Raw genomic sequence first — 24,129 nt, forward strand, 5'->3', positions numbered from 1 at the left:
GACTAGGTTATCCACCGCCACGCTGGAGTTGAGCTCTCCTGTTTGGAAGTGTGGGAACACAAGCATATCTTCCTTGGATCCCAGAACTAGCTCAAGGCCAACAACACAGAGGAACTGGAGTGATGTTATGGACTTACCATAGACCAGGCAAAGGGCAGCTTCTTCTCTGATGACAGTGGCCAGGAAAACATTAAAAAAACAACAACAACACAACCAAACAAAAACAAAAAAAAAAAACACGAAACTACTGTCAGAAGTTGTCTCAAAGGCCCAAGGCTGGGAAGAGCAGCCAGCCTTGGCTCCCAGCCCATGCCTGAGCCCAGGGTGCTGAAGGCTGGGAACTTATCGTACATCAGGTTCTCCCCACCAGCCTTCATCACCATCTTTGCTGCTCTACCTGGCATTTAAAGCCAACACGCCTCCAGGCATGACCGTCCCAGAGCACCATCCCACAGGGCCCTCATCCGATGTGTGTGTGAGAAAACAAGGCAGGGCTTGGCCAGGGCAGAGGGAGGGTTATCACTGCCTAGTGCAACAGTTCCCACCATTTGGCAATTGCTGGGAAGGCGGCTCCTTCAACCCCTGGTCATAAGCATGGAAGCTGCTGGCGATTCTCCCAGGCCTCAGTTTATCCCCTCAGAGCAAAACAGAGATACATGACTTCTGCAAGGTCACAGACAGTAAGTGATACAGTCAGGACCTGAATCCTGGCTCAACTCTGGGAACCACTCCACCCCTACCCCCACACAGGGCAAAGGCATGGAACTCCCTTCCCAAGACCACCAGGCACAGTGGCCATGACATGGAAGTTCCCTCTGCATGGGTCCTGGGGAGACCAAAAGCTTTAAATTATCCAGGGATACTAAACAGGTGGGACACGGTGAACATTATGGCCTGAGGAATGAAAGTTTACCTCAGCTGGGCAGGGACGGGATGGAGGAGGTGACACTGTGTGCCCCACCCCATAGGCAGATTGTTTGGTGCCTGACTCTAAGAGCCATGGTAAAATTCCAGATTGGGTGTTGCTCTGCCATATAGAAGCCGGGGAAACAATAATCTCTCCTTATTAGCCCCCGTCACCCAAATCCCAAGCTCACTCACTTTCTCACATCCCAAAGCCCTTAAAGGGGTCTCACTGGACAAGGGAGACCTGAGGGTACCTATTAAGGTCAGCTCATCTTAAATTTCTGCCAAGGACGTTGAGGCCAATAGCTGGTTCTCAACCCCTCCTCCTACCTGGCCCCAAGTGTGGGCATAGACCCCCTGGGCTGGGACCAGTAAAGATGACTCATCACCACAAAGGGTGTGGGAGGTTCTGGGCAGAACACCCAGGGGCCTGCACCCTCCCCCTATCCACACAGGAGCTGTAAGGACACAAGGCTCAAGTTCCCAGCCAGCAATAGGGTGAGCAGCAGGGCATCGCCCACCTATCACCGTGGGAGCTGGAGATGCAGCCCAGTTGCTAGAGTGCTTGCCTATCACGCAGGAAGCCCTGGTAGGTCCTCAGGCCTTTAATTCCAGCACTCAAGAGGTGGAGGCAGGCAGATCGGAAGTTCAAGGTCATCCTTGGCTACAATGGCTAGTTCAAAGCCAGCATGGGATACTCCAGATTCTGTCTCAAAACAAAACACACAACAAAACCACCAACCGCCATAGTCGTGGGCAGGTTGGAGGGTTCTAATCCTAGACTTAAACTTGGAAATAAGTCCTAACCCTTGTTCAGGAAAGAGGGCTTCTAAGAAGAATCAAAAGGTGAGGAGGCACCTGGGTGGCTTCTTTACCCTGCACAGATTGCCCAAGTGCGGAACTGGGGAGGGGTAAGTCTCCTGCCTGCTGTGCAGAAATGTAGGGGCATCTGAAAGCCTGAAGTCCGGCTCCAGATGAGAGCCAAAATCTTCCCTCTCCTGGCACACTACTCGAGGGAGCCAGTCCAGTGGTTCTTGGCTCCTCCCCATCCCAATCTTCAGGGTTCCCAGGCGGTTTCCCCACGTCCCATCCCCCACGCACTGAGCTTTTTTGCACGTGCTATGGGGTTAGTGTCCCACAAAACCCACACACCGAGAAAGGAAAGGTAGGAGTGCTCTCTCCACCAGCTCGGCCAGGCCGACCGGAGAGAGTGGGAGAACGGGAAGAGGAGGAAGAGGATGGAGGGGAGGTGGGGGGAGGAGGCGGAGGCCGCAGGAAGGCCTGAGATGCAGGAAGCAGCTGCGGGGGGGGGAGCTTTGTGCCTGAGTTGTTCTCTGGGTCCTAGTGTCCACTCAGTTCCTCAGTTCTTGGGCTCGACAGACCCGAGCAACACAATTAGACCTGACTATTGGATGAATCCTCACTACCAGGCAACTGTGGAGGGATAAAGGGCAACACCAGGCCCCTTGTGTATGTGAGGAACGAGGGAACTCTAAAGAAGCTGAGTTTTCAAAAAGGGATTTGTAGGACTCACATTTTGTTGTTGTTGTTTTTTGGAGACTCAGTTTCTCTGTCCTGGCACTCACTCTGTAGACCAAACTGGCCAACAACTCAGAGATCCGCCTGCCTCTGCCTCCCAAATGCTGGGATTAAGGTACCACCTCTCTCTGTCTCTCTCTCTCTCTCTCTCTCTCTCTCTCTCTCTGTCTCTCTCTCTCTCTGTCTCTCTCTCTCTCTGTCTCTCTCTCTCTGTCTCTCTCCCTGTCTCTGTCTCTCTGTCTCTGTCTCTCTCTCTCGCTCTCTCTCTCTCTCTCTCTCTCTCTCTCTCTCTCTCTCTCTCTCTCTCTCTCTCTCACACACACACACACACACACACACACACACAATGACCAGAATCCCTTAAATTCAAAACGCTTGGCCCTAGGCCTCTAGAATCATCCCTTCCTACTCCCGCAATAGTGTCCCAACTCGTCTTCTTTTGAGAGAGAGTTCTCTGGCAGGTTATGAAGGCCAGGATTCGACACTCTTCCCGAAGTCTGAAGAGCACCATCTTTTTTTTTTTTTTTTTTTTGAGACAGGGTTTCTCTGTGGCTTTGGAGGCTTTCCTGGAACTAGCTCTTGTAGATCAGGCTGGCCTCGAACTCACAGAGATCCTCCTGCCTCTTCTGGGATTAAAGGCGTGTGCCACCAACGCCGGTCGAAGAGCACCATCTTAAGACTTTCAAAGGCAGACTGGAGCTTTGGAAATCTCCTGCCATTTGGGTGATGTGCCCTCCCCCATCCTTTTCTTCATTTCCCCTCAGCACGAGTATTGCTGGGCCCAAGTTTTACATCCTGGAAGGTGCAAAAAGTGCCCTATGGGGAGTTGTTAAAATGCAGACTCCCAGGTCCTGCCTCTGAGATTCCCTGCATCAAGTTTGGAAGGAGCTAGAAATATGTGCTTTGACCTAGCACCCAACAGTTTTGATGCTGATAGCCCTGAACACTGTAAGGACCTTTAAGTGAATGATTCAGGGCCCTTCTGCACAGAACCCCTTCATCCTGGGGGAGGATCGGGCCCGGATCCAGAGGGCTGTGTCTGGATGGTTCCCCGCCCCCCCAGGGTTAAACGAGGGTACGCTTATGTGGGTTGTGAAAAGCCGCCGAGTTTGGGATGGGAGGGTTGAAGACGAATAGCCAAGGTCCGAAAAGCTGCGGAAGGCTGTCCGCCAAGTACGAGTAGGAGAGACGAGCCGTCAGGGTGGAAGGGAAGGGGAGGGCTCACAAGGCTCCGGCCCCGGAAATCCGATCCCTTTAGGACCCAGTGGTGCCAGTCCCCCAGCGGCGGCGGCGAGAAGGGCAGCCGCTCGGTCTCCGGCAGCCGCGGTTCGGGCTGAGCTAGAGAAAGACCGAGGCTCGGGGCGCGGGGGGGAGGGAGGGAGGGAGGGAGGCGCGGCGGAGCGGCCCGGGTCAGCGGAGCAGCCACGGGCGCGGGGATGCCGGGCACCCCGAGAGCCAAGGCTCCCGGCCGGAGTAGGGGGCGCCCGCGCCGCCAGCCCCGCTGACACCGCCTCGGAGGATGTGAGCCGGCGCTGCGGCCGCTGCTTCGCGGGCTGGGCGCGCGGTCCCAGCGGCTCCAGGCAGCCTCCGCTTCTCCAATTTGGGTGGGGGCGACCGCACCAGGCCGCTCGAGCTTTCGAAGGGGGCTGGCTGTCTTTGGCAGCTTGGTTGGGGGAGGCGACCCACACAGGGCGCTCCGAGATTTTTTTTTTTTTAGAGCAGGGTTAACTGTTTTCTGGCAGCTTGGTTTCTGGGGGGGCTCTATAGAAGGCCTTTCGGGATTTCTTTCTTTGGGGGAGGGGGCGGTGGTCCCGACTTGGCCAGCCGCCTGCTGGAGGGGGGCAGCGGGGAGCGGGGGGATGCGAACCCGGCTCCCCCCACCATGATGAAGACGGAGCCTCGGGGGCCCGGGGGTCCCCTCCGGAGCGCCTCCCCGCACCGCAGCGCTTACGAAGCGGGCATCCAGGCACTGAAGCCTCCCGACGCGCCCGGGCCCGATGAGACACCCAAGGCGGCCCACCATAAGAAATATGGCTCCAACGTCCACCGCATCAAAAGTATGTTCCTGCAGATGGGCACCACCGCGGGGCCGCCAGGGGAAGCGGGGGGCGGCGCAGGCATGGCCGAGGCCCCGCGGGCGTCCGAACGCGGCGGCGTGCGCCTGTCGCTGCCGCGGGCCAGCAGCCTGAACGAGAACGTGGACCACAGCGCCCTGCTCAAATTGGGCACCAGCGTGTCTGAGCGCGTGAGCCGCTTCGACTCGAAGCCCGCGCCCTCGGCGCAGCCGGCTCCGCCGCCGCACCCGCCGTCCCGGCTGCAGGAGACGCGGAAGCTGTTCGAACGGAGCGTCCCCGCGGCCTCGGGTGGCGACAAGGAGGCCGCGGCTCGGCGGCTGCTGAGGCAGGAGCGCGCCGGCCTGCAGGACCGGAAGCTGGACGTCGTGGTGCGCTTCAACGGCAGCACCGAGGCGCTGGACAAGCTGGATGCTGACGCCGTGTCGCCGACGGTCAGCCAGCTCAGTGCGGTCTTCGAGAAAGCCGACTCGAGGACCGGCCTTCACCGTGCCCCCGGGCCCCCCCGGGCCGCGGGGGCGCCCCAGGTCAACTCGAAGCTGGTCAGTAAGCGGTCCCGGGTGTTTCAGCCACCGCCACCGCCGCCTTCTGCTCCGTCGGGGGATGCCGCGACCGAGAAGGAGCGGGGCACCGGGGGGCAGCAGCCCCCACAGCACCGAGTGGCCCCTGCCCGACCGCCGCCTAAGCCGCGGGAGGTGCGCAAGATCAAGCCGGTGGAGGTTGAGGAAAGTGGGGAGTCTGAGGCCGAGTCGGCTCCCGGGGAAGTGATCCAGGCCGAGGTGACCGTCCATGCAGCCTTGGAGAACGGCAGCACCTCGACCACCACAGCCAGCCCCGCACCCGAAGAGCCCAAGGCCGAGGCGGTCCCCGAGGAGGAGGCAGCGTCGGTGGCGGCGACGCCGGAGAGGGTGTTGGACAATGGCCGGGCCCTGGACGTGGCACCTGAGGAGGTGGATGAGTCCAAGAAGGAGGACTTCTCGGAAGCGGACTTGGTGGATGTGAGCGCCTACAGTGGACTCGGGGAGGACTCTGGGGGCAGTGCCCTGGAGGAGGACGATGAAGAGGATGAGGAGGATGGGGAGCCCCCCTATGAGCCGGAGTCAGGGTGTGTGGAGATTCCCGGTCTCTCAGAGGAAGAGGATCCGGCCCCGAGTCGGAAGATCCATTTCAGCACCGCACCGATCCAAGTGAGTGATCCCCCTGGGGCCCCCACACTGCCCCTGCCGTGTGCGAGTGGTCGCCCCCGCCCAGACATCCGTGTTAGGCAGGTTGAGTCAGCTCCTGCCACCCAGCTGGGTTCCCAGAAGTTCCCACAATGAGGGGGGCGTGGGGGACTTCCAGCTGCTTGTCAGAGTGGGAAGGTTTTCAGGTCTGTGGTTGTGAAGGTGGCCTGCTGTGACCTGCCCTCAGGTTCCTAGCCTGCTGCCCCGCCCAGCATCCCGCCCTGTCCCACGCCTACTCTGGGACACCTGCTCCCTCTTCCTCCCCCAGACATTCTTTCTTCCTGAGGCTGCCAGCGGCTGCCAGAGGCTGGGGCTTGGCTGGCTTGAAGGGGTGTGGGACGTGTCCTCAAGACACTGTTCCTGCCTGTGCCCTACTGTCAGGAGAGAGGATGGGAAGCTTAGGACACTTCCTGCTTCTTCATGTGTAAGGCTGGCACTGCCTGGGGTGAGAGAGGGGAGCTAGGAGCTTCCCAAAACAAAGATAGGGGACTGCAGCCTGCCCTGTCAGTACCCCCACCCCAACTTTGCAGAAGTGAAAGAAGGAAGCTGACTGTGAGTGTGCGCTGGGCTGAGGCCTTGTGACTGGGCTGGGGGAAAGGCCCTACACCTCATGGCCTGTGCAGTTTCCCATGTCCAGGGTTGCACCGAAGGGAGCATCTTATATGGCCCTTGAAGGAGTAGGCCTTCTGCAGGCTCCACAGGAAGAGGGCGATGGGCCTGGGAGTCCCCCTAAGGTGCCTGGCAGACATACATGCCTTTAGCCTTAGGAATCTTGCCCTTTCCATGTTCCCTGGGTACTTTAAAAGAGGAGGGGGCTCGCTTGGGAGGGAGGGTCCAGCTCCCTAGCTCTAACACCACTATTGTGATTGGTTTGTGAGCCGTGCCACTCAGTGCTTTGAGATCTTCTGAGTAGTGGTGGTAGAGAAGAGATGTCCCCTGGGAAGAATTACCAACAGGAGACCACTCCCATTTCCCACTCCCCGTGAGCTCAGCTGGCACATTTGGCTGTGATGGTCTTTTCCTGTGCTCTACTGTGACCTGCCTGGGTCGGGAAGGAGGCTGTACACAGCTCTGAGGACGTCCCTTGGCCGGGACCCTGCCCCTCTGCTCTCCCCAGCCAAACCCCGTGTGTTTGCTTGCAGTTTCCATGGCTACTCCTGGACACCAAGGCTGCCCACGTTTCTCTCACCCTCCTCCGTCTCCTCTCCCAGGCCAGCAGAGGTCTAAAGGCTTAGGGTGGCCAGCCCCCTCCCCTCCCTGCCTGGGAATTTGGAAGACTTCTCCATGCCCCGTTCCCTCTGAAGGCAGGGAGATCCAGGAAGGAGCAGAAGCTGTAGTGCTCTTGGGAGGGTGTCAGGCCATTGCCTCATCTCCGTGGGCTCTTTGAGTAGCCCCATGCCCTCAGAGAGAGGAGTGTGTCTGGGCCTCTGTCTATATCTGACGCCTTACCCTGATTTTTTGGTAAAAAATAGCACATGATTTGGAGCAGTGCTCTGGACTCCCTGGTGACTCTGAAGCAAGCTGGCCGCTAGTGTGAGAGCCAAGGCAGGGCAGAGGCTGAGTGTCTGACTTTTGGCCTTTCTGGGGCGTTCCTCCTCCCCACCCTGGCCCAGGGCCCCAGACTTCTCCACTGCCATAACTACACTGATTCTGAAGCCAGGGTTCTCTGCCCCTCCCTGACCCAATTGTCACCGTTACAGGTATCTGCTCAGAGCAGAGAACCCCATTCCAGACTGTTAGCTGAGATAGCTGAGCCAAGGGCCTTCTGAGAGTGGGAGGGACTTGTGGTCTGAGGCCTCCAAGCCTGAGGCCTGCCTGGGATTCCTGCAAGGGGCAGGCTGCCAAAGGTGAACAGGTTGTAGATGGAAGATGAGGCCCAGGTCAGTTTTTTGGAAGTCAAAGTGTAGTGTGTGTGAGATGGGAAGTGGGGAGGGGTTGGTTGGCTTGGAGAGGCCTGGGGGATGCTGTCTCCTATAGGGTAAAGGCCAGAGGCCTCAGGTGAAAAAGTGGGCCAAGGCCAATCTGCTGGTCCAGGCTTATGCCATTCTTTGCACTAAAGCTTAGAACACCTTTGCATTAGGGCCAAAGGCACTAGTGATCACCGACTCAGCCTATCTTGAATTTGGTGCCATCCTGTCCTGCTACTTGCTAACCAACCCCTTGTGACCTTGAGTAATGGATTATTTGTGGTATAGGAAGTCTGTTGCTTCAAGGGCTGGGACTGCTGACTGCTGGCCAGATGCTGGAGAAGAGTCCATTGGCCACTGCACAGTGGCTGGATGATCACGAAGGGCCTGAATGTCTGATACCGTGTAGTTATGACATTGAACTAGGAGAACACACAAACCCCAGCTGTGCTTCTGGATGGTACTATAAGCATCCTCTCTACCTACCACCAAGATGGTGCAACTCTGTGGTAGGGCTGGAAGTTTGGGATGACATTCAGGAAGCCCCAGCCAAAGCTGGAACACAGGAGTAACCCTCTGCTCCTGGAGCAGAGGAGGTCCTGGCATGGAATTTCCTGGAGACAGGATCGCCCCCTACTTGGTTCTGGCCCATCCAATTGACTTCGAGCGATGCTAACCTGTCACAGCTAGCAGTAAAGTCAAACAAGCTATGGTTCCCCAAATGATGTCCACTCCATGCTGTGCAGATACCCTCCTGGGTTCAGCATCAGGTACCCACAAAACCCCACCTCCTCACTGGTCCTATGAAGAGGTCAGAGTTAGACACAGTGAAGCAGACACAGCAGAGGGGCACAGGGGATGCTGTGCAAGAGCAGAGAGACTACAACTGCCCCATGATCCTTAGTCCCTTGGAGACTGTGCCTGTTTTTTCTGGTGCCTGTGGACAGGGGTGTCATTCTTCAGGGACACAGTTCTGGCATATGGGAGGGCCATAGTGGCTCAGCTTCCTCCCCCACTCCTGCTACCTGAGGCCTCCCTGGGAGTTAATGGCCTTCTCTTCCGCTTCCTCCCCACCACCTATGCCATCCACTTCAGCTGCTGGGCAGTGAAGGGTCCTGGTGCTTCTGCCTCTTCCCCTCCCCCTCCCCATCTGGCATCATCCAGCGTCTTCTCCATCCTTCCTCCCCTCCTCCTCTTCCTGTCTTCTGCTTTGCCTGTTCCTCCTCTGTGTACTGCCTTTGTGTCCACCCTCAGCTGACTGGCTCTTGTGTCTTCTCTCTCTCCCCTGGTAGCAGAGATTAGCAGACCTGCAGTCTCCCCAGGTGTGTCCATCTAATGCTATGGGACTGTACCGTATGGAATGGATCTTTTGCTCTCCTGCCCCTGGGCTCTAGAACTAGGAAGCCCTTTTGCTGAGAGATGGATTCCTTGTGGGATTGGTATAAGGAAAAGGGCTCTGGCGGAGAGACGCAGGCCTCAGGCAACCCAGGCAGCTGGCCCACAGTCCTCCTCCTGCCAGCTGTGCTCCTGCCCTCCGTGCCCCTCTTGACAGCTGCTCCTCCCCAGGTATTCAGCACCTACTCCAATGAGGACTATGACCGACGCAATGAGGATGTGGATCCCATGGCGGCCTCTGCGGAATATGAGCTAGAGAAGCGTGTGGAGAGGTTGGAGCTGTTTCCTGTGGAGCTGGAGAAGGGTGAGAGGACAGGCCAATCTCAGGAATACACTGGGGTCTTCTATAGTGCTAGCCTCTGTCCTGCCACCCTTGTGGGTGCCCACGTGCTGGACTTCTGCCTCCTACTGACTGTTCTTGTTATTCCTTGTCAGCACCCAGAGCCACTGGTGTCGCCAGTGCAATGCCAGGGAATGATACTTGGGGGACCTATCTCCTAAGCGCTGTGTATGTGGTCCTAGGCTCTGTTGGAAGCATGGGGACAGGTAAAAGCAGGCTCCAAGAGAGATGGCACCTCTGACTTCAGCCTTACATGCTGTCATATGTGCTGGGAGGTATGAAAGGCCACTGTCAGTACATTTGACAGAGCCTCACCTTGCTAACAGAGTCTCAGGTCACTGATGCCCGAGCTCTGAAGAGGAGCCGTTTGGAAAGTGTGGTGTAGAGCAGAGAGGTACATTCAGTACATCATGAGAGCATGGTCATTTCTGAGAGGGATTGGGAGCTATTCTAGAAAGATCACAGTGGCCAGGCAGTGGTGGCACATACCTTTAAGAGACAGATATGTAGGTAGATCTCTGAGTTTGAGGTCAGACTGGTCTACAGAGAGTTCCAGGACAGCTAGGATTACAAAGAAAAACCCTATCTCAAAAACAAGCAAATAAATAATAAAAAAAGGAAGAAAAGAGAAAGAAAATAAAGATCCCAGTGGCATGTGTACAGGGAGAGGTCACAATGGATGATGGACTTGGTAGTAGGGTCGGCAATAGCTTAGCAAAAGTGGATGTGCTGGGCAGTGACAACCAACCCTGCCTCTTGGTTACTTGACTTAATGGAGCCTGGAGCTGGGAGAGAGGAATCTGGATGCTTCCCGGGCCTGCATCTAGTGGACAGGGGTGCCAGCCCTCAGAGCGTGTTTGTGGGGAAGGTCATATGTTTCGGTGGGACAGATCCATGGGACACACAGGGCAGGGCAGGTGTGACTAGGCAGTGGGTCTCCATGTGTGGTCATTGAAGCTCTGGGCATAGAAGAGACTAATTGAAGAGAGACCAAAAGGCTTGGAACTAAATCCTGGCTCAGTCCCCATGCCAGCTACACACCCTTATCTGTATATACAATAGTCTGCCACACCCCAGCCACCCTCACACAGCCTGCTGCCTGTCAGCTGATTGGATAGGGCAAAGGGCAGGAAGTAGCCCCACTGTCAGCTCATTGGATAGGGCAAAGGGCAGGAAGTAGCCCCACTGTCAGCTGATTGGATAGGGCAAAGGGCAGGAAGTAGCCCCACTGAGCTGGCCTGGCAGAAAGCAGGTGGGTGGAACCACAGTTTTTTCCCCTCACCACTTGTGAAAGGAAGCTGTACCTTGGAGTGAGTATAGGATAGAGGATCCCTGCCAGCCATGGCTTCTCCCCTTCTGCCTCACAGACTCTGAGGGCCTGGGCATCAGCATCATTGGCATGGGGGCCGGAGCCGACATGGGCCTGGAGAAGCTGGGCATCTTTGTCAAGACCGTGACGGAGGGTGGCGCAGCCCATCGGGATGGCAGGTACCACCCTCCTTCTACTCCCTTCCTCGGGTCTCTTAGCAGTAGTCACCTGGGCGCAGCCTCTAGGAGGCCTGTGTGTGTTATGTGTGTCTTTAGCTGTTCAAGGAGTACCACTGTGCAGGGGCTGTGCCACGTTTTGGGGTGACAGCCATGAACAGATGGAAGTCCTCCCCGGGGCCTGCGCATTCCGTGGGGGAGGGGTGTGAAGCTAGGCTGTACCTAGTACGGTGTGTACTGGCCTAGGGTGTGTGTTGGCTCTAGTAGGAAGAACACGGGCTGTGTGTCTGGAATAAGGCTTCGCATTTCTCTCCCTTAACAAATACTAAGGGCCTGATTCTTGCTGGGTTGGTGCCAGGCCCTGGCAGTCAGTGTAGAGGGCTTTGCCCTCAGAACACAAGCAGGGTAATAAAGTAGACAGATACCAGACAGAACAAACAAACTGGCTGAATGGAGAATATATGAAGGCACAAATAGGAGGCCTAGCCACTATGACGGGGCCAGCTTCGTAGAGGAAGTGATATTGAAAATGACAGCCGAAGGCCAAGCAGGAAGTAGCAAGGCCAAGTGAGTATATAAAAGGTTCCTCGTGGCCAAGTATAGTGGTGCGTGCACACCTTTAATCTCAGCACTTGTGATACGGAGGCAGGTGGATCTCTGTGAGTTCCAGGCCAGCCTGCTCTACATAATGAGTTCCAGGACAGCCAGGGCCACATAGTGAGATTGTGTCTTAAAAAAACAAAAACAAATATGTATAGAAGGTTCCTTGTGAACCCAGGGCCTCATGCATGCAAGGCCAGCGCTCTACCCGTGGAGCTACATCCGCAGCCTGAGTGGAAGGGCTTCTAATGGCAGGACTGTGGATAGCAGGGATCGAGGTGTGGATAGGACTAGGCTGTTTTTGACTGTATTCTGCCACTGAAGTTGCTCGTTGTGTGTGCTTCTGTGTGTGCCTGTGTGGAACATCTGTGGACTGGGGTTCTGTGACTCAGAAGGATCATCAAGGGCACAAGAGCTCTGGCATCCATGCTCCTCTCTGCCAGATTTTCTCTTGTGTGTGTTGCAGGGTGGAGGAAGTGGGAAATGCTACAAGGCTTTCCCTCAGGAAAGCCGTGAAGGGTTGACACCCACACTCGCTCTGTGTGACAGAGATGAGTGCTGTAGGGTCGTGTCGTTAGAGGCATGGGTACCTAATTCAGAGGGCATTTGCCTGCTGTGGCCTGGTGACACAGGCTGCAGAAAGGATGGCATCCTTCCTAGTATTTACTTCTCCCTCCCTTTCCAGAGGTTGCCCACAGTTGCCTGTTTGTTAGTAAAGCAGGAGTGTGAGCATCATGGGCTAGTGCCCTCGTGAGAATGTGGGCTATAAGGAGAAAACTGTTTACATGAGACATTCCCTCCATTTCTACTTGAAGTCCTGAGAAGCCCAAGGCCTCCCAAGAGGTGGAAGTGGAGGACAGAGGTGCCCGAGTCTTTTCCCATCTTCTGCATCCCCTCACAGTCTAGGAAATACCCCAACTTCCTCTCCCATGTGGGGAGCTGGATTGTGTTGGAAGTGTGCAGCTTTGAGGATGTGAATTGGCGTGGGGGCCATGCTTGGATCTCAGGCATTTGAGAGGACACTGGGGTGGTGGCACAGGTGTAGAAATGAGTTCTGAGCCTGTCACTAAAGAGGCAGGAGTGTGATTGTTACAGGACGTGTGCCTGCCACCTATCCTGGTCCTGGATAACTGCATCTGTGTTGCCTGGCTGCTGGTGTGAGAATCAGACTTCAGCAGCTCACTGATTGAGGGGGAGCCATGAAGTCAGTGGACCAATCCTTCAATTGACTTTTCTATCTAAGGGAGTAAAACTTAATTTTCTGGGGCTGCCAAAAAAGGAAAACATACCCACACCTACCTACCTACCTATAGGGTCTTTTTGTTTAATTATTTATTTTTATTTTATGTGCATTGGTGTTTTGTCTGTGTGTGTATGTCTGTGTGACGGTGTCAGATCTTGGAGGTACAGACAGTTTTGAGCTGCCATGTGGGTGCTGGGAATTGAACCAGAGGCCTTTGGAAGAGCAGTCAGTGCTCCTAACTACTGAGCCATCTCTCCAGCTCCCCCCCCCCCACACACACAGGGTCTTTCTATCATCTCTCTGTTTTTTTTTTAACCTCTATGTAGATGTATCTCTTCTGTCTCTCTTGGTGTTTTCATTTTAACTAACTTTATTTTTTTCTTACAGCTTATATACCCAAGCAAAAAATTTTATGCAGTATAAACATTACAGTGTAGTTACATTCTTTTAAGTGAATGACTACAATCCCATTTCCCTTACATGATTATACATTTTACATATTACAGGTAAAAAAACAAATTATTTTCAGGAACCCACATACATTCATGTCCAAGCAATTTGTTATAGATTAACAGAGTGTAAGGTATTTTTCTTAGCCAGTTTTTTTACTGCAGGCTGTATATTAATGGTTACAAAGAAAGGATAAGTCATTTTATTATTTATCTTAAAAGGTAATCTTATTAAAAAATGTTAAAAGAATCACAAATCTAAAGTTTTATATATGAAAACAATCAGTCAGCTCCACTTTCAATCCTCGGGGTGCATACCCATTTATCAACTGTCTTTTATCAGGAAACTGAGGACAAGGAATTAATCATCACCTTTGATCACCAACCCATCCTAGCAAGAGAGGCACATCAGCTAGTAATAACCAGGCTGGTTTCTTGTTTCTTAACCTCACCAAGTCCATCACACAGTTAAACGCCTTTTTAAACTTTAAATTGTTCCCCAAGATTTTCCACCTCAAAGCTATTAACAGAAACACTTAGCCCAACCTTACTAACAATCTACATGTCTGAATTCTTTCTAAGGGTGATGGTTGAATCATTAATCTTCGCTAGTGGCAATGCTAGGAAAAAGTCAGTCACTATTATTGTATCAGTGACACTGCCCAGTGAGGGGCTAGAAACCTGAGAGTTTTCATACAACTCATAGATTGAGGATATGGTGACCACAAAGGCAACAGCCAGAACTCTGTGCGCAATAATAGCCTGAGGTACTCAGGACACGAGTCCTCGGGGCTTTGCCTGTCCAAGGCTCTCTCAGGTGTGGCTTTGCCAGCCACCCAGCCATGTTCTGTGGGTTCCAGTGCTGCCTGCTGGTCCCCTCTCATGGCTCCTGACACCTGGCTCTCTCTGTTCTCACATATTATGATAGGACCTAGTGGGGACTGAGCCTTGGGTTTCTGGTGGGAAGAGTCCACCTTTAGCACCACCCCCCCACGCTGTTCCTCTCGTGAAACCCTAATCATTTCCTGTAGGATTCAAGTAAACGACCTACTGGTGGAGGTGGATGGAACAAGCCTGGTGGGAGTGACGCAGAGCTTCGCAGCCTCTGTCCTCAGGAATACCAAGGGCCGAGTGCGGTGAGAGCCTAGAGAGGGAACGGGAAGGACGCTTGTCCCCTTGGGGCACCGGTTCTCTGCCAGAGGGACTTACACTTGCAGCCCCTGCCCCAGGCCTGCCTTCCCAGATCTCATTGCTGGATACCTGGCTACTGCTCAGCCCTGGGACTCAGGCTTCCAGGCTCACGTTCCTTCATGCTCTCCTCTTGGCTTAGTCTTTCCTTCTGCTGTCTCTGGCTTACCCATTGAAAAGCCAAGATACGCAGCAGAATGACTGCCAACCAAGCTAGGTACCCCACCTAGAGCTTCGTCTCTCCCCGCCCTGGGTCCACCCGTGTCCTGTTGGTAAGATTGCTCCATTGGGTTGAGTAGAAGCTTGTGTGCACCTCTGGCGGGACACCCGGGGACCAGTCCCTATCCTTCTAGAGCAGTGCTGCCCCCCAGGAAAGGGTGCTGGAGAGTGACAGGATGTGGGTGGCTGGGGGGAGGAGCTGGTGCCTGGAAATCCCACTGTTTCCTCTCCATGCTAATCTGCAACTGCCATCATCCTGCTCCTTCCTGACCCGGGGCTTGGAGCAGACCCAAGACACACCTCTACCATCTATTCCCTATCCCCTAGGATGGCTCATTTTGGCCACTCCCCTGCTTTGTTTTGTTTTCTCTTCAGTAGAAAAAGCTCCTGTGCTGAGAGCTCCTGAGTTCATGTTCTCTGTAGCCTAGTCCAAAGTTTGGTTGACATCCCTTCCCAAAGCTGGCCAGGAAGGCTGGCATGTCTCATGGTAGACAACCCTGTGAGTGCCCCAGCTCCGCCATCCATTATTAATTCCGCAGCTTCTGGACTCAGGCTCTCACTTCACCTCCCCTGGGAGGGCCTAGGTTTGGAGGGGGGGGGACAGCACAATGAGGGCAGTGGCATTCCCAGCTGTAGATAGGCTGGGATGTCGCCAGGATGACAAATGACTCTGGTGTCCCTGCAGGTTCATGATTGGCCGGGAGCGGCCTGGAGAGCAGAGTGAAGTGGCCCAGCTAATTCAGCAGACCTTGGAGCAGGAGAGATGGCAGCGGGAGATGATGGAGCAGAGATACGCCCAGTATGGAGAGGATGATGAGGAGGTAGGGATTCTGCATGATTGCCCTCTGGTGGCTGGATGAAGCAGTGCAGTCATTTGCCTCAACTACTTTTTCCAGGCCTGTTGAAACTCAAACCCCAAGGGAGCTTATGGTATGAAAGAGAAGCAGACTTTCCCCTCGAGGACCCCTGGTAAAATGGAGGAGTCCCACACTCTCTGTTTTCAGAAGGTGTCCCTGTAACTAGAAGAAGAACATAGTGCCCTCTGAGTCCTTAATCTGGCATCAGGGTAAACCCCTGATCTAGGGAACCTGATAGCAGGAGAGGGCCGGGTCCTCAAGGAAGCTATGTTATTGGGGAACAGTACAAGAAGTTTCTTCAGAGCCTTGCAGTTTGCCTATCCCAGCCCCCTGGCTGGCCCCCAATCTGACGTGAGCATACTGCTGCTAGTCTCAGGCCCAGCAGCAGGGTTGCTGAGGGAGGTGGGCCCACATCACCTGCATCTCTCCACAGACAGGAGAGTATGCCACTGATGAGGATGAGGAACTGAGCCCCACGTTCCCAGGGGGCGAGATGGCCATCGAGGTGTTTGAACTAGCAGAGAATGAAGACGCGCTGTCCCCTGTGGAGATGGAGCCAGAGAAGCTGGTGCACAAGTTCAAGGAGGTTGGAGGGGCCGGGTGGTGGGGGAGGCAGCTGGGGGAGGAGGGGCCGGTGGGGGGAGGCAGATGGGTAGCCGGCCCTAGGAGCTGAGTGCCACCCTGTTTTTGCAGCTCCAGATCAAGCATGCTGTCACTGAAGCGGAAATCCAGCAGCTGAAGCGGAAGGTGAGGGTGTGCAGGCACTTGTGCATGTGGGTGCATGCTGGAGAGCTGGGCTGAAGCTGGAGAAGGAGCCCTGCCTTCACACAGGCACCCCCCCCCCCATACCCACATTCCATCATGTGCTACTGTGAGGCCGTGGGTACCAGGATTAAGATCCCAAGCTCCGGCCCATCTGTTCTATTCATGCATTGGGTCTCCATCCCCTCATATGTAAGGTGAGGTATACAAGCACTGCCAACATCATAGAGCTAAATAGGTGAGAAACCAATGAGCTGCTCCTTGCATATCTGCAGCAGATACAGGAAGTCTGCAGCCTGGTACAGGGTCAGTGCTCTGTCAAAGCCAGAGTGTGAATGATTCCCTAGAGATAAACCAACCCTCACTCTTGGTGTCCATGCTTACTCAACACACATCCACTCTCTGCACAGGCCTAGGGATGAGAGAGGATTTTTTTGCTTACCTAAAGTACACAGAGGTGCACATAGTGACACATGCCAACTTGAATCCACAGACCCAGTCACCCAGGTACCTACACACTCCTTTCTGCACAGACATATTTTTTGGATACCTGTGATTAATTCTGCCAGAGGCATTGGCTTGAATAGATAGATCCACTCTGCCCTTGAGGTCACAGAAACACATAAACATGATTACCATTCAGGCTGCATGGCCTAGGAAGAGTATCAGAGGACATGCACATTGTCACCTGGGCCAGCAGCACACATGCTGGTGCTGACAGCACCAGCTGGTGACACACATGGCTGCTGTACATGCACACCAGATGCTTACAGGCGCATTGGGTACCTACACTCTCCCAGGCGTTGTAGACACACAGACTATATTGAAGGAGTCCCAACTCCCACAAGGTTTCCAGGGTAGTGGGAAAAACTGATTCCAAGGGGCCATGAAGATGCAGCACAATAGGGATGTGTGTTCTCCCGTACTTGGATGGAGTAGGGTAGGGAATGGTGTGTGGGCCAGAACAGGTGTCCAGAATAGAGACTTCAGCTGACTTGGGAGGAGGCCTGTTGGGATATGGTAGCTGTTCCTGTGGGGAGAAACGAGAGGCGGCTTCGTGGTGGGAAAGCTAGAAATGGTACGATACAGACAGACCTCACCCCTCCAAGAACTGTAGCCTTGGCTCTACAGGCATGGAGCTGTGTCCCCTAGAATGTTCTCACCACCTAGGAAATGGGGATGGGGGCAGGGCTCAAGGATAAGGACTTGGAAATGGAACTGGTTAGAGGCCTAGGCAGAGCCTAGGGTGAGTCAGAGTACAGGCCAAGGGAGGACAAGTAAGACTGCATTTTTGAGGGCGTTTTCAGGGCATGGAGCAGAGGGTGGGTCACAGGTGGCTTTCTGCTCAGAAAGCAAAGAGGCATTCAGTTGACAGACAGCTATGGTAACTTCTGGACAGCTAACGCCACTTAAGGCAGTTAGGAGTAAAAGCAGAGTTGGTCCTTGTCCCTGTGTGTCTTAGAGTCTACACACCATTGACTGTTGTTACTCCTTAATAGACTCTGTAGGAGAAGAGTTACTGAGCCCCTAGATCAGCAAGAACTGGGGGGGGGGGTGTTGTGCTTCCCCACCAAAGTCCCAAGCAGGCTTTTGTGGGGAACTGATACACAGCAAATGTATTGAGGAAGGGTAGATGGGATGTTGCTAGCAGAAGGAACAGTACCCACAAAGGCCCTGTGGCAAGTCTGAGGGTCTGCAGGAAGGCTTGAGTTATCTAAGCTTAGAAAGCATGAGGTGTGTGCAGCAGGTAAGATAGAAGGACACCCTAGAACTGGAAACTGCGTACCGGGACCGCTGTGAAACAGTGGAACCTTCCACCTGGCAAGCAAGTCAGGAAAGCTGGTTTCAGATGGGGAGGGTTCCATTTGGAGTGAAAAGCTGGGAGGAAGGGCTGGACGTTAGGTGCAAGATCTGGCAGGCATTAGGGATTTGGGGCCCTGATAGCATAGGTGTGGGAGGTAGGGCCTTGCCTGAGCAATGGTAAGGAGAGAAGAATGCAGCCTGAGCTGTTGGGAATACAGGTCACCCAAGAGCTGGAGAGAGGCTAGGTTATTGAAGCGTCTCCAGGGATAGGGGCTGGTCTGCAAACCAGGGCTGCAGAGAGTCCCAGCTGGTGGTGACTGCTTCATATCTCCCATCTCACTAGACCTGAGGTAGTCACTCCCATCTTCTGGATAAGGCAGAAGTTGCTAATCAGTGACTCATAGGAGAACTCTAAGTTCAGCCTCAGAGAATTAGTAGTTGGGGGCCAGCAGACTCCACAGGTGCAAGAATTCGTAAAGACTGTTGGCTCCATGGCTCACTCTGGTCCTCTCTAACCCAGGGCTGCTCTTTGCTTGTAGTTGCAGAGTCTGGAGCAGGAGAAAGGGCGCTGGCGGGCAGAGAAGGCCCAGCTGGAGCAGAGTGTGGAGGAGAACAAGGAGCGGATGGAGAAGCTGGAGGGCTACTGGGGTGAGGCCCAGAGCCTGTGCCAGGCTGTGGATGAACACCTGCGGGAGACTCAGGCCCAGTATCAGGCCCTGGAACGCAAGTACAGCAAGGCCAAACGTCTCATCAAGGACTACCAGCAAAAGTATGTGTGAGGAGCTTTGCATCTGGGCCCAAGCAGGATGAAGAGGCCTTCAGTGGTAGTCCCCACCCCAGCCTTCCTCCAGCTGAGTAGGGAGACAAGGAACACAGAAGTTAGAGGGCACTGTGGTGGGGTACCAGAGCTGGAATGACTGAATACCAGACCCAGGCCCTAGAGACCTTGGGAAAACCTGTATCTTCCTAGACCAAAGCTACACCATAAACCCTAACCTACCATCTGTTCCTTGCCTGTCTCCAGGGAGATCGAGTTCCTGAAAAAGGAGACTGCCCAGCGTCGGGTACTGGAAGAGTCGGAGCTAGCTAGGAAGGAGGAAATGGACAAGCTTCTGGACAAGGTAGAGCCTGGAGCCCTGGGTAGCCTCCAAAGGGAGCAATATAGAAGCCAGAATCAAAGAACACCACTCTGTTGATGTTTGGGGAGGATTGTATTTCTGACTAGGACCAGGGGGTTGGGGGCAGGATCTTTGTTCAGTGGCCAAGCCTGACATCCCCTCTCTGTTTTCTAGATCTCAGAACTGGAAGGAAACCTGCAGACCCTGAGGAATTCCAATTCTACCTAACAGGATCACTCCTTGACTGGACAATATAATCCCCTCCTATTATCCTCACCCCTGTCCTCAATCCCCACCCCGCTCCTACCAGCCTGGGGACAGGTGCCCCGACTTCCCCCACTCCTCCACCCCACCTCCCCCAGCTTCAGGGACCAGAGAGCCGGTATTACAGGCCCCTTTAGGGTGGCCCCCCGGGCAGACAATGGTGGCTGGAAGAGTGGCCTCCTTGTTCTCTGGGGCTAAGGCACAGAGGCCAAGAGAAGCTGAGAGCTGACCTGGGTGGTGGATGGACACAAGGACCTGCAGACCAAACTGCCAGACTTCACGACCTCTAGCCTGTGTCTCTGGACCGGAGTGGAGCTGGGGCTCTCCCAGCGTCTCACCACTTGGAGGCTGCTCCCTGCCACTGGGCCCATGTGGCCCCTGGGCCTCTTGACTTGAGATTCTACTTTCTTGGCCCTTTCCTCTTCCCTATCATTGTGCTGTCTGTTGCATTCTGGCCTCCTGCTTGGAGGGGTTGCCTCAACATCTCCTACCCCTGCTTCCCATCCCAGGAGGGATAGAGCCCACCCTTGAGCCAGAGGCTGGGCCTGGTCCTGCACTGATTTCTCATGTATCCTTGGGGCGGGGCTGGGGGGGGTGAGCCAGAGTAGGGAAAAGGATGAGTCCAGAACACCTGGAATCCAGTCCCCCCCTCCCCTAGGAAGGGCAATGGCCCTCAATTTCTCCTTGTGCCTCCCCCTCTCCCAGGTGCCAAATAGCCATAGCCTCCTCCTGGAACTGTCCTGAGGCCACTCTGGGGTTCAGGTTTCCTTGGTCTAGCCTAGGCTTGCCAGGAGGGAGGGAAGTCAGCTTAGATGGTGTGCCTGCAGAGCTCTCCCTGGGGAGCTAGGCCCTGCCCAGGGCCACACCTGGAAGCCTTGTATTACCATCAGGTTCAGCCTCCCCTGCCCCCCCGCCCCCAATGTTTTCACTGGAGGGAAAAATTTTACTAATCTTTTTGGAGACCAGGGCTGCTTGCTGTCAGCCTGCTTTCTAAGTGAAATTGACTCAGTTTCCCCACTTTAACCCCAAATTGGGGCTTGGACCAAGGGAGGTGAGACCCCCTCAGGTACCCTCCCCTTTCAAAATCCATCTCATTTTGCCACCTCCACAACCCCTGTCCCAAGCCTAGGTTTCTGTTTGGTTTTTGTTTTGTTTTTAAACAACCCTGTTCTATCCTTTTTGGCTTCTCCTAGACCCCTGTAAATAGACCATACCATCAGTCAGTATTTCTTGTCCCTCTCTCCCGCCCCGAGACGTCCCCCCACTCCCCAGAAAGAGCTGGCTTTCATAGTGCCCGGCCCCTGAACTTCACCTAGGCAGATGGAGGGGGGTGGAGCCGGGTGGGTGGGTCCTCGGTGTACTTCCGGTTTTGACCGGCAGTGCTCTTGCCCCGCCCTTGGAGGACCCCGTCTCTGTATATAATATATATATATGTATGTATTGTTCCTGGTTTTGTACGGACCATACCCTCTGTCAGGTCGTCCCCATAAAAGCAGCTCCCAGAGCCTTGCCTGGTTTCTTGATGCGCTGGACCGGGAAAGAGGAGGGTTACCAGAAGGTCCCTTCCTTTCCCTAGTTTTGCCCAGGACCTGGAGAGGATCTCGATGCCAGTCCAGTTCTCTAAACCCAGTCTCAGCAAACTCACTTGCCACCATCACCTAGTTTTCGCGGGGTCTCTAGACAGTCTTTTCGGGTCTCCCTTTCACAAGACCTTTAGAACAAGCCAGAGGATGAACTGAAACGCAACTCCCCTCCTCTGAGAACTGAGCATTCTGCAAGACCCCAGAGGTCTCCTATGAAGTGCCAAGAGGACCAAAGATTTCTTGAGGTGATCTAGGAGAACTTTCAGAGCACTGTTGTCTCCAAGGTCACAGAGAGGCTCTCTTGGGCTGACTGACTCATATAGTACTAGCGGCCCCATGAGCTAGTTTCAGGGACAAGTTTTGGTTGAGTCCCAGAAGTGAATGCAATGAGGCCTACGGGACACAGCAGGGCCTTTTCCTGTACAGTTGCTAGGAAGCGAGTTTTGTACTTTTGTAGTTTGGACCCCGGGGGAGTCTCATCTTCCCTTCTAGTAAGAGACAAAAGTCTCAATATCCAGGTTCCTAGGTCATTTTGGTTAGCCCCTGACAACACCAGAGATGAGTGGTCTCTATAAGAATTCTGGAAGCAGCCATTCCCCAGCGGGTAATTCTGTCACAGTCCTGTTAACTACCTTCAAAACTGGTTCTGCACCTCAGGGCCATATAAGTCCTGTTCAGCTCTGACACCTACCTTACAGTCATCAGGAAACTAGCAATGGCGGTGGCCTCTCAGGGCATTTCCTCTCATCAGGTCATGCTTGGAACATTGAGAGCCCTGGGGATGATGCAGGGAGATCCAGGTGGGGCTGAATTCCATACCAGATTCCCTAAAAGAAGTCTCAGGTCATCGTGCCTAGGTTAGAAATTCCTAGGCACACCTACCAAGCCCCTGCTCAGGAAATCTTACCAAGAAATGAAGCTGGAACTTCCTGGGTGGTGAGACACCTGGGTTTGTGGTAAGAGCTTCAAGTCTGACAAGCCAAGTGTCTACAGTGGAAGACCTGTGACCTACACTACCCTGGGTGCTATGTGAGGAGGGGGCATTCAAAGGAATGGTTAAGTGTCACCTCGTGTTTATGAGTGTTGTATGACTAGGGACCTTGTGTCTGCGTGGCTTTTCTGGGAGTTTCTCTGTCTGAGCTGTGACTTACCCATGCAATATGACCATTTGGGGGACAGGGACTGTCAAGTGGTGTGGGCTGACTGTGATGTTTGTCATCATAACTGCCCCCAGCTCATCCATTACCATCATCTACTGAGTCGTGGGAGCTTGAGCAGATCTGCTGCAACCCCAACATTTGCTGCAGAGGAGGGGTAGCAAATGGATTTCCCCCAGATCCCAACATCTGAGGTCCGAATAGGAAGAGGTGCATCCCAGCACTGAAGCACACACATATGTAAAGACTCTAGAGCAGCCTTTGTCAACCTGTGAGTCGAGACCCCTTTGGGGATTCAAACAGCCCTTTCACGGGGGTCACCTAAGACCACCAGAAAACACAGATATTTACATTACAATTCATAACAGTAGCAAAATCACAATTATGAAGTAGTAATGAAAACAATTTTATGGTTGGGGGTCACCGCAACATATGGGGCTATATGAAAGGGTTGAAGCATTAGGAGGGTTGAGAACCACTGTTCTAGAGTCTGCACAGGTGGTCCTCAGAGACGTCATTTCCTCCACATGAACCTACAGACTTTCAGCAGATTTTGAAGATACCCAGAGCCCTCCAGCTCTGAGATGCTCTGAGCCCCACTGGTGCCATCCCCACTCAGTTCTAGGGACTCTTGGCTCAACACGCTGCTGCTACCCACAGGCCCTTGGCAGTCTCCCATTCCCATGAGGCGTCAGGAGTTCTCTGACTCTCCAGACCCTACAACTTTCACTAAGTGCTTTCTCCCAGGTCCTGAACAAACCATTTTGTTTTTGAGTCTCTGACTTGTGTGTCTCAAAAGACAAGAGAAACCCCTTCCTTACAGATGCATTAGGAAGTTGATGTTAAGGAATGTTAAAGCAGCTGGTGCGCCCTAAGTCTTGCTGCATGTTTAGCTAGCTGGTGATCACACCCACAGCCACTGACCTGCCACCATCTCTGGCTCACCATGTCCAAGTCTGAGCTCATCCACCCCTCACCCCAGCCCCTAGCTCCAGAACTGCCCGGCCCCCAGCCAAGCCCCACAGTCATCCTAGACTCCTCCTTCTCTCAATTCTTTGTTCAGCCGGCTCCCAATCCTGTCTGTGTCTTCAGTTCTATAGCCAGAATTACTCTCAGCTCGATCTTTAATCTTCATGCCCACTGCTGTCATCTTTCAGCATTCCCTTGAGACCGGCGCCAGACTTCCGGCTGCCCCCTACAGTCCATTCTCCACTGGGATGCCCAACGAATTTTCGAAAAATGCATGTTGAAGCCCCTCCCTCCTCTGGTCAACCTTTCTTTTGGGGGGGGGTAGGGGGCGTAGCAGAATAAATCAACCCTCCAGTCTCCGCTCATTTCCCCCACTGGCCCATCCACCCGGCAATGCCCATGAGTAAGTCTCCCATAGCCTGGCCTGCAGTAGCCACACACCTCTAGGAATTCTCCCTGTGCCCTACTCCAGTGCCTCGGGTGCACGCCCCCTCCAGAACTTCAAGTGTCCCACGGCTTCCAGTCTTGGGAAATCCTTAGCTGAACCCTGACAGTACTGGACCAGGTCTGTTCTGTCCAACAGTGGTCTCCTCCACCTTCAGCGCCCAGGCTGGCTGCTCGGCAGATGCTTGTTGAATAAAAGAACGAGAGAATTAAGAGCCCTTACAGACCCTGCAGAGGGGGCGGAAAGCCCCGAGCGTCCCGAAGCGGGACCGCCCCCCGGTCGGTTCCCTGTCACTCGCCGGCTCCTAGCGCGCAGACTCCCTAGCGCCGCGTCTCCGGCGGTCCGAGAAGTAGCGGCGCAATTGGGATCCCCGGCCCCGCTGCGGGCACCCGCCGCCTCCTCCCCTCGGTCCTTGCGGCCTCCGCCCCTCCCGCCCGCCCGCCCGCCCGCCCGCCCGCCTCCTCCTTCCCTCCCGCTCTTTGTCTCCGGGGCGACCGGCATCCCCACAAGCGCCCCCCGCATTGCCTTATCCGGGGCGACCCCACGGACCTAGCACCGCGACGCCGCACCAATCGGTCTGTGGCGCGAGGGTCCAAGATCAGCGG

At 54.5% G+C, this 24,129-nt stretch overlaps 1 protein-coding gene across 1 annotated transcript; it reads left to right on the plus strand.

The window, feature by feature from the left end:
* Nucleotides 1–3,838: 3,838 nt before the first annotated feature.
* On the plus strand, nucleotides 3,839–20,874 carry Ppp1r9b (protein phosphatase 1 regulatory subunit 9B). Its single transcript, XM_005075854.3, has 10 exons — nucleotides 3,839–5,704; nucleotides 9,214–9,346; nucleotides 10,750–10,870; nucleotides 14,191–14,295; nucleotides 15,252–15,387; nucleotides 15,857–16,009; nucleotides 16,117–16,170; nucleotides 18,528–18,757; nucleotides 19,013–19,109; nucleotides 19,281–20,874. Exons 1-10 carry the CDS (start codon nucleotides 4,328–4,330, stop codon nucleotides 19,332–19,334), a joined length of 2,460 nt encoding a protein of 819 aa, XP_005075911.1. The 5' UTR covers nucleotides 3,839–4,327; the 3' UTR covers nucleotides 19,335–20,874.
* The last annotated feature ends 3,255 nt before the right edge of the window (nucleotides 20,875–24,129 follow it).

This window comes from Mesocricetus auratus, unplaced genomic scaffold (assembly GCF_017639785.1).
Source record: "Mesocricetus auratus isolate SY011 unplaced genomic scaffold, BCM_Maur_2.0 Super-Scaffold_100007, whole genome shotgun sequence".
Taxonomy (NCBI): Eukaryota; Metazoa; Chordata; class Mammalia; order Rodentia; family Cricetidae; genus Mesocricetus; species Mesocricetus auratus.

Coding starts and splice junctions, on each gene's coding strand:
- Ppp1r9b (XM_005075854.3), top strand. CDS start 4,328: ATGATGAAGACGGAGCCTCGGGGGCCCGGGGGTCCCCTCCGGAGCGCC. Junction 18,758..19,012: donor ATCAAGGACTACCAGCAAAA/GTATGTGTGAGG, acceptor GCCTGTCTCCAG/GGAGATCGAGTTCCTGAAAA. Junction 19,110..19,280: donor TGGACAAGCTTCTGGACAAG/GTAGAGCCTGGA, acceptor TCTGTTTTCTAG/ATCTCAGAACTGGAAGGAAA.